The 16,574-nt window shown below is 39.5% G+C and overlaps 1 protein-coding gene across 1 annotated transcript; it reads right to left on the bottom strand.

Annotated features, from left to right (window-relative positions):
* Positions 1-3,184: 3,184 nt before the first annotated feature.
* Positions 3,185-16,362, bottom strand: LOC138608643 (chitin synthase chs-2-like). Its single transcript, XM_069681209.1, has 22 exons — positions 16,337-16,362; positions 15,351-15,486; positions 14,884-15,072; positions 13,798-14,674; positions 13,423-13,606; positions 12,111-12,206; positions 11,826-11,987; positions 11,567-11,741; positions 11,185-11,286; positions 10,934-11,075; positions 10,457-10,657; positions 10,161-10,276; positions 9,244-9,412; positions 7,930-8,109; positions 7,577-7,855; positions 7,023-7,203; positions 5,731-5,765; positions 5,574-5,638; positions 4,773-4,883; positions 4,457-4,671; positions 4,272-4,350; positions 3,185-3,292 (listed from the first exon to the last, which is right to left on the bottom strand). The coding sequence occupies exons 1-22, from the start codon at positions 16,360-16,362 to the stop codon at positions 3,185-3,187; spliced, it is 3,828 nt and encodes a 1,275-aa protein (XP_069537310.1).
* Positions 16,363-16,574: the final 212 nt, after the last annotated feature.

The following is a 16,574-nucleotide window of genomic DNA, read 5'->3' as shown; positions in this document are numbered from 1 at the left end:
GTAGTATATAGCATGTAGTTATAGTATGTAGTATATAGCATGTAGCTGTAGTATATAGCATGTAGTTATAGTATGCAGTATATAGCATGTAGTTATAGTATATAGCATGTAGTTATAGTATGTAGTATATAGCATGTAGTATATAGTATGTAGTTATAGCACGTAGTTATAGTATGTAGTATATAGTATGTAGTTATCGTATGTAGTATATAGTATGTAGTTATAGCATGTAGTTATAGTATGTAGTATATAGCATGTAGTATGTAGCATGTAGTATATAGTATGTAGTTATAGCATGTAGTTATAGTATGTAGTATATAGTATGTAGTATGTAGCATGTACTTATAGCATGTAGTTATAGTATGTAGTATATAGCATGTAGTATATAGTATGTAGTTATCGTATGTAGTATATAGTATGTAGTTATAGCATGTAGTTATAGTATGTAGTATATAGCATGTAGTATGTAGCATGTAGTTATAGCATGTAGTTATAGTATGTAGTATATAGTATGTAGTATATAGCATGTAGTATGTAGCATGTAGTATGTAGCATGTAGTATATAGTATGTAGTTATAGCATGTAGTTATAGTATGTAGTATATAGTATGTAGTATGTAGCATGTACTTATAGCATGTAGTTATAGTATGTAGTATATAGCATGTAGTATATAGTATGTAGTTATCGTATGTAGTATATAGTATGTAGTTATAGCATGTAGTTATAGTATGTAGTATATAGCATGTAGTATGTAGCATGTAGTTATAGCATGTAGTTATAGTATGTAGTATATAGTATGTAGTATATAGCATGTAGTATGTAGCATGTAGTTATAGTATGTAGTATATAGTGTGTAGTATATAGCATGTAGTTATAGGATGTAGTATATAGTATGTAGCATATAGCATGTAGTATTTACTTTATAGCATGTAGTATATAGTATATAGCATATAGCATGTAGTTATAGCATGTAGTTATAGTATGTAGCATATAGCATGTAGTTATAGTATATAGCATATAGCATGTAGTTATAGTATATAGCATATAGCATGTAGTTATAGCATGTAGTTATAGTATGTAGTTATAGCATGTAGTTATAGTATATAGCATATAGCATGTAGTATATAAAGTAAGAAGTATGTTATAGTTTATATAGCATATAGTACGGCATTTCGAACACAGCCCAAATGAAAACAAAGATACTCTTACTACACTGAACCAGTGGCGGAAACAGTTTGAAAGCAGCACAGTAAAGTACAATGCAGGACTTCAGAATCACAATCAGATTCGGTGTTTATTGCCAAGTAGGTTCACACATACAAGGAATTTGTGCAGAACAATTAACACAGAACTAGAATAAAATTAAGTAAAAGACTTAAATAGAATAAGATAAAAAAAAATAGGAATAAGAATAAAAATATAAAAAGCAATATGTATAATATAAATAGTACAAAATATGTACAACAGGTGTGATTAAAAACTGTACAGGTGTGCAGGATATTGAACAGTGCAAAGAGCTTAGAGTATTCATTTAAAAATAGTGCAGTGTGTAGACAATATAAGTCCAGTGTGAATAGTCATAATAAAGTCATAATAAATAACCAAGGTATACAATGTAAAAAATCTACCTAATCCAGGTGCACATAAAAGAAAGCAAGTTGCGTCAGCAAATTAAGCTTGTCAGTGGCAACGGGGATAAAAGAAGCTCTGGCACGCCTTGTTTTTGTTCTAGGCATAAAAAAAAGCTCTGTGATGATGTGTAAACATCTGAGGGCATCTTTTACTGTCTTAAAAATGTAGTATCATTCAATTCGTACACATCTTATTCGGAGTGCTGACATGGAAATCAACCAGAAGTGAAGTCAGAAGACAAACAGCTCGCTCAGCCAGTAGATGGCTTTATCGGAGCGTTGGTCTCAGTTGCTCACAGTGGATGTGTGATGTGTTAAACAAGAGGGAAAAAAAGCCTCAAACCATCGCAAATTTTTAAAAACGCTGCCAGGAAATCTGGCCTTTTTGGCAAAATCCTGGAGAGACTGATTTATGCAGAACATGTGGAATTTTTTAATGCAACCCACTATTGACCTGCAGAGGTGAAAAAGATAAAGTATTGAATAGTAGAAGAAGTACAGAGAGCTGCTGAATCTGAGGACAGACTGGATGGACTTCTACACTATCTGAAACATGATGCTTCATAATAACATGTTGAATAAGACACCACAGACTGAGCTGTTATCAGGCAGCATTCTTTTAATAGATGATATATATTTCAGAGTTATGTATGTACAGCGATATTTAACATTCATGAGGATGCACCAATCATGAGAATATTCACTACAATATTACTTCAGAGATTACAGTGCTTTAGTCAGATACAGGGAAACAGCACATGTATTTAAGTTAAACAGTGCAGAAATTATCATAAAAAAATGTCAAAATGATTCACAAACTTGACAAACAGCTTGCAAAGATGTTTTAAGACAGTAATCAAGTCACGTTTGTTCCTTCTGCATCATAAAAAGTGTTAAAAAAAAGTCTCACAGCAGAGTTAAAAACAATTTTCCTTCAATATAAACTAGATTTTTATCCAAAGCACCCACATAACACATTCACAATAACAATAAATAATTAAAAAGTGATAAAATTGGCAAGTTTCATTTTTAAAATATCATCCATTCTTCCTTTTCACATTATTCATACCGTCCTTCATTGTTATATCTTCATATTAAATACATTTCAACACCGAAGCATCACAGTGAAAGAAACTTTGATTTCATCTTCTCACGTGTCAACTACTCGTCCTCCTCTTATATTTTATATCCAACAGGTTCCTCTTGTTCTCCCTCCAGATAAAAGCTTGAATTAAAAACTGAAAAAAATGAGCCCTAGCTGTTGGATGATTCACCGCCTTGGTGTTTCCTGGTCATTCATTTACACACACTGAAACACACTATGCTCTGAAGTTCGGTTGTGTTTTACAGCTTCTAAGGAATGTGTGGTGTCAGGTTCATGAGTCTCGTGACAAACTTGGTTGTTAAAACGGTTTATAAATATAATCAACATGACTAAAAGAGTTGTATAAATATCCTAAACTCTAAAAGGATTACAATCAGCTGGTTTTATGTGCAGTTAGTGTTTGTTTCAAAGTGCTTAAGAGAGGTTTCGGTTGTGTTTCAGTTTGGCGTTACACAAGAGTCCCGCTGCCGGGGCTCCTGTCGAACATACTTGGAAACATGAGGCTGTCGCTGTCATCATCATCGTCTTCGTCTTCGTCATCTTTGTCATCTTTGACCTGCAGGGAATCCAGATAATTATTACACATAATGCTGAACAGCCACGCCTAAAACAATAAAATTATACGCACAATTTGCCAACACATTTTCCAGTCCAAGTACATGGCAATTATAGTATAAGCTTGTTTGGCAACTGATGACTTGACATTTAAATACTGAGGGTGGAATTCACTAAAGGATTGCCTTGTTTTTGCGCTCGCATAACCTGTGCAAAGGAAACAAAAAGACTCCACCTCATTCTCCAAGCACACGCAGAGGGTTGAATGCATCCAAAGTGCGCTGCAGAGCAAACAGTGTCTCTATGCTCTGGTGCCGTTCGCGCATATTTAAATTAGTCATTATGCAATATATTGTCATTATTATTATAATCGGGAGGTCAATCAGTCTGGGGCTGTGCGAGGCTCAACCCCGGCACACTTTGTCCACATGTGTGGAGACGCTACTCATGACGGGGATTATTATACTGCTGTTGCACGCTTGTTTAAAAAAATGAAGCTGCGTTACAGACAGTTAAACTAGTAAACACCTTTCGAGTCTGGAGTTTACAATAAACTGTAAAAAAGAGCTGCCCCCTCCTCTCCCTGCTCATCATCCATCTGTGCATCCATCTGTGCATCCATCTGTGCATCCGTCAGTGCGCGCTCAACTAATGAGCGCAGCACCACGCAGCAGAAAGCGGAGCTGCAGACAGCTTCTCTCCACAATCACACACAAAACAAGAGCAAACTGCGCACATCTGTGAAACTTTATGGGCGTGTTTGCGCTTGAATATCATCAGTGCAATTTGCTTTGTGAATCGCACCTTGAGACAGAGCAGATAGCGGGGGCAAAAGATGCGCAATTTATGGAGCTATCAGTGAAAGTTTTTTTAAGACCTAGAGCTGCTTTAACAGTACAAATGGACAACCAAGTCTGACACGTTAGTGTTATAAAGTATAGTTATAGTAGTAACAATAGTAGTGTAGCAGTTGTATTTACCTGTTTGATCACATGTATTTGTTTTCTATACTTGGACTCTGTATCCATAAAGGCCACAAAATGAATCAGGGTATATATTCTGAAAAAAACACAAACAAGAAAAAGAAGTTAAAAACAAAGAACAAGAAATGTTTCATCAGCAGGAACATCGTACAGAAACTCTCCTCCTCTGATGTGACTGTTACCTGTGATACAGCATGGCTATAAACTGGACGACAACCAGCAGGGCGAAGGCCAGGATGAACATGAATCCGATGGGGTCGATGTAAATGTACTCTCCGGTGGCCTGCAGGTTGAAGTCGACCTTTGGCACCTGGATGAAGACGGATGTCTGTGTGAGCTGCAGAGTGAAGGTCGCTATGATCCAGAAGGCGTTGCAAATGAAGTACACGAAGGTAATCTGTACATGAGGAAAGAAGAACTGTCATTATTTGATTCTATATGTATTTGATAACAGTAAAACACATCATCATTGGGTTTAACAAGCACGAACACTCGTACCTTGTTTCTTAACTCCTTGAGGTCAGCAGCCATTTGTTTCTGCTTCTTTTTGTCCTCGGGAAGAGGCTCCAGATACCTGGTTGTGAGGTCTCTGAAGAACAGAGTTTCCTCCTGCAGAGGGAAACAAAACCTGTCAGTAAAGTGTTATACATCACCGCTATTTTATGCAACTTAAAAGTAATTTTTTATGTTCCCATGAAATCAAAATACATGGTTTAGTTTCCTTATCACATATGTCTTGCATTGATTTTCCCCTTTACACAGTACGTGGCGTTACTATGACAAAAAGGTATTTTTTTGCGTTTTTAAAGGTATTTTAGGATTTGTGATTTGTTGAAAAACCCCAAATTGACAACATATCCTGCACTTGCACTCCAGGATGGATTACCAATCTCATGCCAATCATTATCCATGGGAAGTCTTCCCTAGCAAATGGGTAAAAAAGCTGAATCAAATCGCGCTCTGAATGTCTTTGCCCGTCAACAGCAGCAAACAAAGACAAAAATGATCATGACTTTCCCTCTCTTGTGTTTGCGGTGTCAGGTAAACAATCACACGATTAAAAACTTTAATCTCTGGTAATCACAGGAACACCAGTTTCTTTCTTCTGCACAAGTGGTGCGAATTTCTTGCCAATATGACCATGGGGTTATGACACATGCTTAGTCATAATCAAAGAGACAGACAGGACAGGGAACAGTGAACATAGTCCTTGGCAGTGTAACAAAGAAAAAAACTTATGACGATTATGATGACAAAGAAGAAAACATTTAGAAGTAGTGAAAATCAAACAATTCACACCGGGTCTAGAGTATCCTCAGTCAGGTGCATGTCATCAGACAAACTCTGCAGTTGTGTAACCCAGCCTGGAAAAAAGAGCGAACATATTACATCACATGAAAGTGAAAATCAATCTTGCAACTCATTTAAAGTCGTATTAATTACCATAAAGACTTACACTGGTTAGGGCAGGTGAGCGCGGGCTGCTGTCGTCTGAAAAAAAGAAGCAAGTGGGAGTTAAAGTTGATTTCTCTCGTAGATCATTTTTTAACTAAAACAACATTTGACTTTAATGTTAATTAAAAAATATACTTTTCACACTACAATTTGCTAACTGACCGTTCACTAGGCCCCGCCCCCCATTGGTTACTGTTTCTACGCGCTTACGCTTTTTCGTTCTTGCACGAGGAAACAGGACGTGCACGCGGGACATGTCATTGGAGGGATTTGATTCGATCGTTGATAAGTGGGCGTAGACAGACGTTCTCCACAGCGCAGTAGCTAGCTAACTGACCGAGCGTTCTTGGTGCTCTGCGGCTAAATGTTGCAGATTGATTGGTTGAAATTGGTTGGTCCTAGCTTAAGTAAGCACACAGGATATTTTTTTTTACAGGAAGAAAAAATGATCGGATTTTGATATAAGAATACGAAGGAATGGATTTTCTGTAATTTTTTTGGCCTATATTGTCAAATAGATGCACAATATTACCGGGGATGTGATCTAAAAGGATTAAAATTACATTTTTCATTTCACCTCGACTTTAACTTGGAAGATTTAACATCTAAAATTTGTACTAATATTGTAAACGGCAGGTCTTTGATTTCAGTCAGAGATACACAAAATCAGACTTCTTATTTCTAGCCAACTAAGGTACATTTTGCCAACTGAAATGACAACTTATGATGCCAGAATTCATTCTTCTCAACATTAGCTAGCTTGCTTAATAAGCTTATGTTGACTACCAGTTTGATAAAAACATCAATTTAGACATAAGATCAGATGTTTGGCAGCTAGCTTATTTTTGTTCACGTTTTATGCTACAAAATAGGTAGCTGTATGTATGGCAAATATACAGCTATTTCAAATAACATTAGCTGGAGTTGTTGGAGCTTGGAAAACTGTGATCATAACAAAGACCAGCTTCCACACCAAGGAAAAATACTACCACAATGGTTGTGTGTTGATGAAATAACATTTACGCCAAATGAATGTAGTTATCAATAATTTAAGACGTCCTACTTAGTTTTGAAGCCATGCTTGTTTACTGTAACTAGTATGCTAGCAAGTCGTACATGCTAACTAGCTTGCAGCTTACTTTCTGTTAGAGATAAGATTCCTTACACCTACTCACGTAGCGTAGACAAATAAAGCTTGTTAACCTGCTGAGCTTACAGTTATGATTGGACAATCTCTGTTGGGGGAGGGGTTTAGCAAAGGGTCAAGTGGCAGGTTCTACTTTCAAATCTTACCTCTGCATGTCCTCTGGACCCTGCACATCCTCCACGATAGTGTTTTGGGGTTGAGGTTCATTCTTTGCGGCCTCCACAGCGATGTTCTCCTGGTTGACAATGAGCTCTTCTTCATCGCCTCTCTGGCAGAGTTTTCTACAGCATTTGGCCCGCGAGAAGAATTGTGCAATAGCGCCTTTGGCTGCGAGTGTAAAGTTCAATGTCAGCTTATTTTAAACATTTAATGGAACATCATTTGGTAACTGACTAATAGTGTTAATGGTAGCTTGAATTAACAAATGGTAAAGTTTCAGTTGCTTGATCTTGTCTGTTTTGGAACCAACCAATACAATTTCAGAGGGCTTCAGAGAACTGTTTGTCGTTTCTACTAAAACTGGGGGAAGTAAATTCGATTGTGACACTAGTAACTGTGTTACTGGTGTTTGGAAAAATTGCTCAAGAATCTGTACTGTGTGGCTCATCATGTAAAAAATGTGAATACCGAGGGCTGCCATTGTTCTCAAAATGCATCCATCCACAATGTCTATTCTAGTCATGTTTTAGGTTTCAACTACCTTTCTGGGCCTGGGTTTGAGGGGGTGCAGCTGCTTGTTGGGCGGCTCCTGCAGGTGACGATGTCTCCCTCGTGCCCCAGGAAACGTTGTTCATGTTGACCATGGAGTAAATAGACAGCAGCAGGTAGGCGCTGGGGATGGAGAGGATGTAAAGCAAGCCGAAGACTATCAGGCCAACTTCCTGAGGATGCAAGGCTGCAGTGACCAGGTAAAAGCAGGCAAGGGCGATGATGAAGAGGCTGCTGGGAGTCAGGATGGTTTGTTCCTTCACCATGTTGCCTAATGGAGGATAAACAGATTTAGAGGCTGGAGACATTTTGAGTTTATACAGGTAGAGTTTGTGCCTCACGTACCTATTATGACCAGTGCTGATATCAGCATGAGGAAGGCATACAGGATGCTCAGGACCGCTGCAATATTGATCTGAGTGTCGGACTTGATCTTGAAGCTGATACCGAGGAAGATAACAGGAGGTATCAAAGCTATTACCAGAGCTCCGTTGGGATGAATGTCAAGCAACACGGTCAAAGCCCCTGAATAACAGACAGGAAGCAAAGAAAAGAACAGTTAAGTAGCCATTATCTAATTTACTTAACCACATGTTCAGTCATTAGCATAAAATTACCTGAGCCATAAATGCGGGCATTACTTTTATTTTATACTATATGAAGTTGTGAATTGAGGTGTAGCTCAAGATTAGTCTTCAGGCTTTTATTAACATGTAGGAGATTCCACACAACAAACCATGAAGAGCTTAACCCTTTTACAATGTAGTCTTGTTCACCATTTTTCCAAGGTAAGGCTTGGCTTGGATTTGATGGACACAAACTACAGGCGTTCTGTTTCAGCTGAGTCACAATCATCCAGGTGGGGAGTGATTCTCAAGGGAAGGAGTTCAAGTATCTCGTGGTCTTGTTCACGAGTGAGGGTAAAATGGATTGTGAGATTGACAGATGGGTTGGTGCCGCATCAGCCGTAAGCTTGAGCTGAGCCTGAAGGCAAAGCTTGCCAGTCGATCTTCGTTCCAACCCTCACCTATGGTCATGAGCTCTGGATAGCGACTGAAAGAATGAGGCTGTGGATACAAGCTGCCGAAATGAGTTTCCTTCGAAGGTTGGCTGGGCTCAGCCTTAGAGATAGAGTAAGGAGCTCAGACATCCAGAGGGGGCTCGGAGTAGAGCCGCTCCTCCTTCACATTGAAAGGAACCAGTTGAGGTGGTTCCGGCATCTGATAAGGATGCCTTCTGGGCAGCTCCCTTTGGAGGTTTTCTGGACACATCCAACTAGGAGGAGATCCCGTGATAGACCAAGCGCTCGCTGGAGGGATTATATATACCGTCTGGCCTGGGAACGCCTCAGAATCCCTAAGGAGGACCTGGAAAACGTGGCTGGGGAGAGGGACGTCTGGGCCAACCTCCTTGAATGAGTTGACCATTTCTGGTGCAATCTCAGGTCATCAGGAGAATCTCAACTACTAGTTAGGAACAACAATCAACTCGACCGAAGTGGAACAAAGGGAGTGGCTTAAGGACAGGCAGTGACATCTTGGCACAATGGTACCAAACAGTTCCCAAGTACAGTTTGGTTGGACTCATTTGTACCAAAGAGCCATTGAAAAGTATTGTTCCTGAACGTAACATTAGTGAAGAATACACAACAAGCCTGACCTGCAATCATGAGGACAACAGTGGAAGGTGCCAGAATGGATGAAGTCAAGCTGAAGAGCTGGTAGAACATGTACAGTTTGGACATGGACGGGTTCCTCTTGGAGATCAGGGTGGTAGAGCCCAGCAAGTCCGCGATGTTGGCCATGGTGGATGGTCCCCATCGACGACGCTGAAAAAGGGAAACATTAACATAAAATATATGGTAAATGGTTAATATATCAGACAAGATGGCCACAAGGTCAGAGAGTTTTTTGTATCTCTGCAGCTTGTTACAGTATCATTTGAAAAACTAGCATGTATCTGGAAAATTAAACGCTGATCCTACATCCTACAGCAAGTTTTGTCTGCAGAGTCACTCTACCCATTTACAGTATTTGTAATCACCATGGATAGCACAAAAAAAATCAGTTGGCTACAAAGTTCAGTATTAATAGTCATCTTGACATTGCAAACCACACCTCATATGTTTATCATGCAGTGTTAGTCATTTATGTGTCCTAAACAGAAGTTATGCAAGATATGCATGCAACATATTTTCAAAGTGATCTTCGCATCTTCAACATGTTTTCTCACAGTGCCGTAATTATTAATACAATAGCAGGATTTAATTGGCTAGGGTAATTATACCTGCCTTTTTGTTCTTGGCTTGTTCTTGGTTATTATCTTCTTTGTGGACGTGAATGAGAACAATAGATACGAGGTGTTCTTAGAAGCCACTAAAGGGCCCTAACAAAATTAGATCCAGTTCTAAGACATTGGAAGAACAATTTAATTTTATCTTTCACATGTAGCAGCACATGCTATTCAGTGTTCTCCTTAGGAGTGGCCTGTCCACCCACCTAAGCAGGCCTAGCCTTAGCACAGGACAGGGCCAAATAAACAACAGTAAAAATTGTTTGAGTGGCACTTGCAGTCACCTGGTTGTAAAACTCTTTGAACTCCTCTGGGGCGTTGGTGTAAGCGTCAGATGCTGCGTTGTATTCCACTCTCCATCCCTGCTTCAGCAGCAGAGTACACAGCCAGCGGTCCTCACCTGTACGATTACAGGGATTGTCAGACAATGGTCAAACGACAAAAGTGATCAAGGAAACAATGAATTGAAGTCAATTGTTCTCTATCTGTTCATTTATTCCTGCAAGCAAAGAAAGAGCTAAGACAGGAAGCTGACCCCCTACCTTTGACTGACCCCCACCTGTGTTTATTTTTCAGTTACCTTGGTCGTACTGGATGTAGTGTGCAGGCTTTGAAGACTTGATGGTGTATTTTTTCATCACGTTGTCGTCCATCAGCGCCGATGCTCTGAACAGACTGAAGCAGCCCGGGCTGCAGAGCACGCAGCCGAACACGTGCTCGGCTGTCTTATGGAGCCAGTGGCCTACTGCGTACTCAAACTTCTGGTACCACACCATGGGACCTGGCAGGGAAACAAACAACTGTTTTAACAAAGTCTACACCTGGCTGTTTCTTTGATTTACAAAGCGTTTGCTGTCTTGAACCATTTGGGGCCGCTGCTGACAAACACGTTAAAATAATTTGATTAAAGTGGATGGAAAGACAAACCCATAAACCCTCTCTACATATGATTAGGTGCTGGTCTGCTTCTGATTTGGCTTTACTGGTGATTGATTATGTAATAAACTTAATTTCCATCCAGTTTCCTGTCCCTGCTCTTTTATTCCTCTTCACCAACCTGATCCAGTGGGGTGAATACGTCCACATGCTGCGCCGACACGTGGGTACAGTTTCAGACGATCAATTAGCAACATCACAGAAGCTGGGTGGAAGTCTGTGTCCCCATCTAGAGCCAGGAGGTAGGTGTTGTGCTTCTCTTTCTGTAAGACACAATTTGCTTTGTTTTAGATAAAGCAACTTGCCAAATAGATATCTACATGGTATAAACTCATGTTTATGTGCATGTTTACTCAGTGTCTGTCATCTCACCTCAAACTCTTTTTTCAGCTCAACCTCTTCCCCGCCTTTCCCCCACTTCCTGAAATACTTGGTTGAGACCTTCCAGCCCAGGAGATAGTACAAGTACATCACCTAAAAAACATCAAACACTATCAGCAAACACACCCTTTTCACAGTATCATCTTTGTTCAAGGTTCAAGTCGGACATGGCTTGGTATAAAAATATCTGAACTCAAATTATCTTACGGTAAAGGCAGAAAATACACGATTAATTTCATTTGATGGATAAGAATAGTGGTTTATAAAAATGTTTGAAAACCTTTCTTTCAAAACTCCAGGCAATGATGTTACCTGTTCAAGCTTCAAAATAGTTCAAACTTGAAAGTAATTGTAATCTCAAAGTGATTCCAACCTGAGACCATCTCTTCTTGTGGCGGATGAGATTCTTGTCCTTGAAGTGAACCGTTAAACTGTTTCCATAAGGCATGGTGATCACCACACGTCCTCCGTACGGCGTCCTCACGATGCTCTGATCAGGAATCTGCTGCTGCTTTTTGAAGAGGCCTGTATCCATGTTTATGAAGATGCTGATGACAGATGGCAACGGATTTAATCAAAAAGATCGTCTGTGATTTGTCCAATCTTTGAGGTCTGAGTTTCACAAATGTTACCTGTAAACTTCTCGGAGTATGTCCACAAGCATCTCTGCATATTCGTTGACATGACGGCCCTGACTGCCAGGAACATTTTTGAAGGCGTCATCGAAGTAGATATGGCCTTCAAATGTCACATCACTTGTCTCTCCTTCCTTTTTGGGCCTGTACTTGTCCAGTCTGGAGAGTTGCAAGAATCAAGTTAAAAACACTCTGAGATTCTACAAGAGCTTACACTTTTCATGGATCTTCAGGACAGCGTGCATGTGTGGGCTCCCATTAGGAAAAATACGTGAAACTTACCGAAATATTGAAATTATTATCTTCATCATCTCGTCGTATGTTTCATGCCACATGGTTGCACAAAGGAACACTTTCACTGGGTCTAGTGATTTGAATCTGGAAATGACAGGATACCATTGTTGAAAAATGGGTTTTACATTGAAAGCTGATACAAATCTCATATTTAGACATGTACGTGTGAGCCCCTAATCTTGATCTCACAGTACCACAAACTGCATCACTGAAGCACATCACCAATCTTAACCTGCACACTTCTAGACCATTTATCATTGCATAACCTAATATATGTCCTGGAGGGTGTTGGCCACACCTGTTGTGTTGTTTGCTGATTCATACGTTAGAATTTTAAATCTACTGACACCAGACAGGCGTCCGACACATCCATTGTCTCCTTTTGTCTGCAGGAGGTGTGTTTCAAGTGTTTTACGCAACATGCATGTTTGACAAGCTGCCCAGGTGTGCAATTATGTTTAATTACTTAAAATTAGAAATCACAATCTTTTGTTAAATATAAATGTGGGACCTTCATGGAGTTTCCTTTTGCAGCCTTTGTCAAAGACCAACACTACATTTATAGTTTGTTAAATTAGAGGTTGTCAATAATGTGACCTGTCAGTGCACCTTTAAGGCTTTGAATCTAGTCATCTTTACCCCAGTCTTAAGCTAACCTGAACCATAAACCTACTCTCATTTTAAAGCTTAAAAAAAGCCTGAGCTCAAAACTAGAAACCACCGACCTCACTTTGTCGGGTTTCCCTGATCTTCCAAACACACACACACTAACACACACACACACACATACGTATCTACCCTACCAACAGTGGACTATCATACTAAACTGACCAAGTGAGGACTTCTTCAGAGTAAATGCCATTGACATTGACATTAGAACGTCTTTTTGGGGTGACATTTGGGAACCATGGATGGGTCAATCAGATCTTTCACTAAGGACATCCGGGTTCATCGTTGTGTTAAACTAAAAGTCAACGTTAAGGTTTATTTATAAAGTATTATTTTAAACAATCCTGTTTAATCCTCATGTTTTCCTTACACATAATTTTTGTTTGCCTTAACCTAACCACACTGACGGTCTCCTTTACGTCAGAAAGGACGAAAACAAGCGCTCCAAAGGGTTTATTTGGGGACCTGGGATGAGGGGGGTCTTATATTGTCTTGGATAGATACATTGATTATGAAAGCCAGGTGCATCTTCTGCAGATAGTAGAGAGTAACTTATATTTATATCTGTATGACACACTGGGACAATGCTACAAAGTGCGATATTTGACTACTAAGGATTGAGAAGACTTACTGCTTCCGCCTTTCAGATGTCTGGACGTCAAATCGAGTGTTGAGTAGCAGTGACTGCTCGATTAATCCTCCCTCATACAGCCTCCTGATGAACAGATCCTGGGTCCTCTGGATACGATACAGACTTAGGTACCAGAGGTGGAGAGTGGCCAACACAAGCCCGAGCCACCAGGACAGTGCTAAACCTGTGGAAAGATAAATAGAATTTAAGGAAAATTCCACCTTAAAATGAAGGTTCCAATAACTGTCACCCTATGGAGCAAAAATTTGGGGGCAATAATTTGGATGCCAAAAACCCCCCTCCATAATTCATTGTACATGTACATACAGGAACTGTGCAACTTATTATGTGTCACTCTGTGGTCAAGTTTGTTACCTGTCAGCATGCCAATGTGAAGTATCTTAGACATGTCCAGGAAGCAGAGAGTATGTGTGACATCATACACCAGATGAGGGAACACACTGCCACTGACTTCGGTTCTTGCATCCACAACTACATCGCAGTAACTTGTGAAGTTGATGCTCTGAGTCCCGTTCAGGTTGATTCTGTAGTCCTGATAGTAAACGATAACCGGGATGACGAGCAGAGCCATGACAGCCAGAGAGGCCAGGTACAAAGGCAGGATGAAGCATCGTCGCAGGGCGTGCATTTTGCAGGCTACCACTGCAAACCAGTGGCAGAGTGCGGAGGAGATCAGCTGGACTCCGATGATGATTGCTATTATTCTTGTCTCACGCCCTGGGATGGAGTTCACTATGTCCCAGTCCATTTTTGAAAGGGGGACATAGGCACCAAGCACACAGGCGGTCACCGCAATCCTGAGCAGGCTGGAGAGGATATTCAGTATGTTCTGGCTCCTTCTCACTTCAATACACAGATTCTTCAGGAAGATGGAGCTGCTGTTCTCACTGATCAGTCTCAAGTAGTTTTCCCACCAGTTGAAAGACACCAAGAAGGACCCACCAACAGCCAGACCCACCCAAATGGCCATCTTGGTATCAGTAGGATCTTTCATCATGTATAAGATGATGAAGAGTATGTAGCCGAGCAAAATGAGGACAAAGGCGGTGATGGATGGCACCAGGAAGCGGTTCCTTTCCTTGGCAGTGCACTGAGTGATCACCTGTAGGAGGGCGGAGAGGACTGCTACACCGTTCAGTATCGTCACGTTGGTGACAATGTCCAAGTGTGGCATCGCCACGATCGTGAGAATAGCTGCACCCAGAGCTACCATGAACTCAAAGAACAGGACCTGTTGAAGAAGTAGAAGTTGAAAACTGACATCTTATCGTGCCCTTTTTGTTTTTAAGCATCGGTTAGCTTTACATTAAAACTGTTGTGCTAACATCCAAAACATGCATATAAAGCTGCATGTTTTGGACTGGCCTGGTTTGCAGTGTTACATGGAAAACATTCAAATTAAATATCAAATGGTTGGTTGGCATATGATCGGGTTCTCACCAAAGCAATAGTGCTCTTGGCCGGTGTCTTTGATGACTTGTAACAAGCCTTCCAGATGCTCTTTAGAAAGAGAAGAACACTGGGTGCAATGAGAACACAGCCGATGCACAGCAGAGATACGGGTTTCCGCTCATCTGAGAGGATCTTGGTGCCTTCATTGGACAAAGTGACGAGCAGGAGAAAAGAAGTCTGGAACAGTGAACAAAGACAAGCTGAAATTCAGTTTTACAGAAATACATGATTGCCTTTAAATAAATGTAGGCTTTTACCTTGTTAAAGTATTTGATATATAAATGAAGTAGATATGATTATCTATATAAAAGAGCTAAAGGCTGCTTGAGAGGACAGCACATAATTATTAATGTATCCAGTTGAAATAAAAGAGGCATTAGCAGGATTCCAGGCTAGTGTTTTTGTGTACAGCGGGTCAATAATTATATATTCATGTATATTTGTTCAAATCTAACCTTGCTACATAGAGCCAACCCAAACACGATCACAGCGACCACAGACAAAGAGACGGTCCTGAGCAGTTTGATCATTTTCCATGGTGTCTGTTCATCTTCAATGACGGGGACCTCTCGACAGGTGTCCCAGATCCGCCTAATCATAAAAAATTGTTACAAAAAAAAGAATTCTGAAGATTCTCATACACAAATAGATTAATTGTTGTGCAAATGTGATTATTCTATTTTTATATATAGTAAATATATTTTTCAAAAAACAACTTGACAGTCAATAGGAATTTCTTACAGACTCAGTAAAGCACAACATTTGGTCACAATATCGTGCAATTTTTTTTTGTAATAATGTTTAACAACTTTAAGCGTCAAAAATCACTTAAATAATTACTTAAGTAGTATAACTATTGTTAGAAAATGGAATAGGATAATTATAACTGCAACTTTACCTGTAACGTGAATGTCAATATGAATATTTATCACTAAAAAAACATCTTTGATTCAAAGATCATAACAAAGGTAAGACGCTCTGGTTAGATGAAATAAAATCGTACAGTTGTTTCCAATATACACTAACTATAAATGATAATCTTATTTAATTAATGTGTGTGCTTTTAAAGAAAACTGCTGAATAATAAAATAATAAAAAAAACTTTTCCCATACCAGCAGTGAGTTTATAAAAATAGACATTTCTGTTTATAAATTGATTCACTAATTTGTGACTTATTCCACTTACTGAGTAAAAATGCATAAAAAAATGTTTAAAAATCTTTTTGCCGTAAAAAGTTCAATGTTAGAAATTAAGGAGGTTCAAATGTTAACTTAATGAAATATTAATAAAATCCATACTCACATTTAAATATGATTTTATGTATTAAAAATATATTATTATGCATATAAAAAACAATTAATTCATGGTATGGCCTTTACAGAATAATGAGTTAAAGCAGAGTTGTATAAAATAATAAAGATATTTGGGTTTTCTACTTACTTGGGCAAGTTCCTGTCTTCATCCATGTTTCTGTCTGAGGCGAGCGCTGAGCTTGACTGTTACTCTGAAGGTAACAATAGACTCAACAGGTTGTTTTAACCTGCCATCCAGATGATGACAGCGGAAATCATAATCACGTCACGCTCATTATGCTATATCCATGCCAAGATGTCTTTGTTGCAGTCACCAAACAGGATGCAAAGAAAGCAGGCTGTCATTTACAAAGTCTGAGGTTCTG

The sequence above is a fragment of the Semicossyphus pulcher genome, unplaced genomic scaffold (assembly GCF_022749685.1).
Source record: "Semicossyphus pulcher isolate SPU_LCO1_2020_fin unplaced genomic scaffold, fSemPul1.0.p SCAF_5, whole genome shotgun sequence".
NCBI classification, from domain to species: Eukaryota; Metazoa; Chordata; class Actinopteri; order Labriformes; family Labridae; genus Semicossyphus; species Semicossyphus pulcher.
Note: the sequence above shows the minus strand (reverse complement) of the source record. Positions and strands in the feature narration are given on the sequence as shown.

Excerpts from the sequence above, each read along its gene's own strand:
- LOC138608643 (XM_069681209.1), bottom strand. The coding sequence starts at position 16,362 with ATGGATGAAGACAGGAACTTGCCCAA. Across the intron at positions 11,287-11,566 it reads ACAAGAAGAGATGGTCTCAG|GTGATGTACTTGTACTATCT; the intron begins GTTGGAATCACT and ends GATGTTTTTTAG. Across the intron at positions 4,351-4,456 it reads ATAGCCATGCTGTATCACAG|AATATATACCCTGATTCATT; the intron begins GTAACAGTCACA and ends TGTTTTTTTCAG.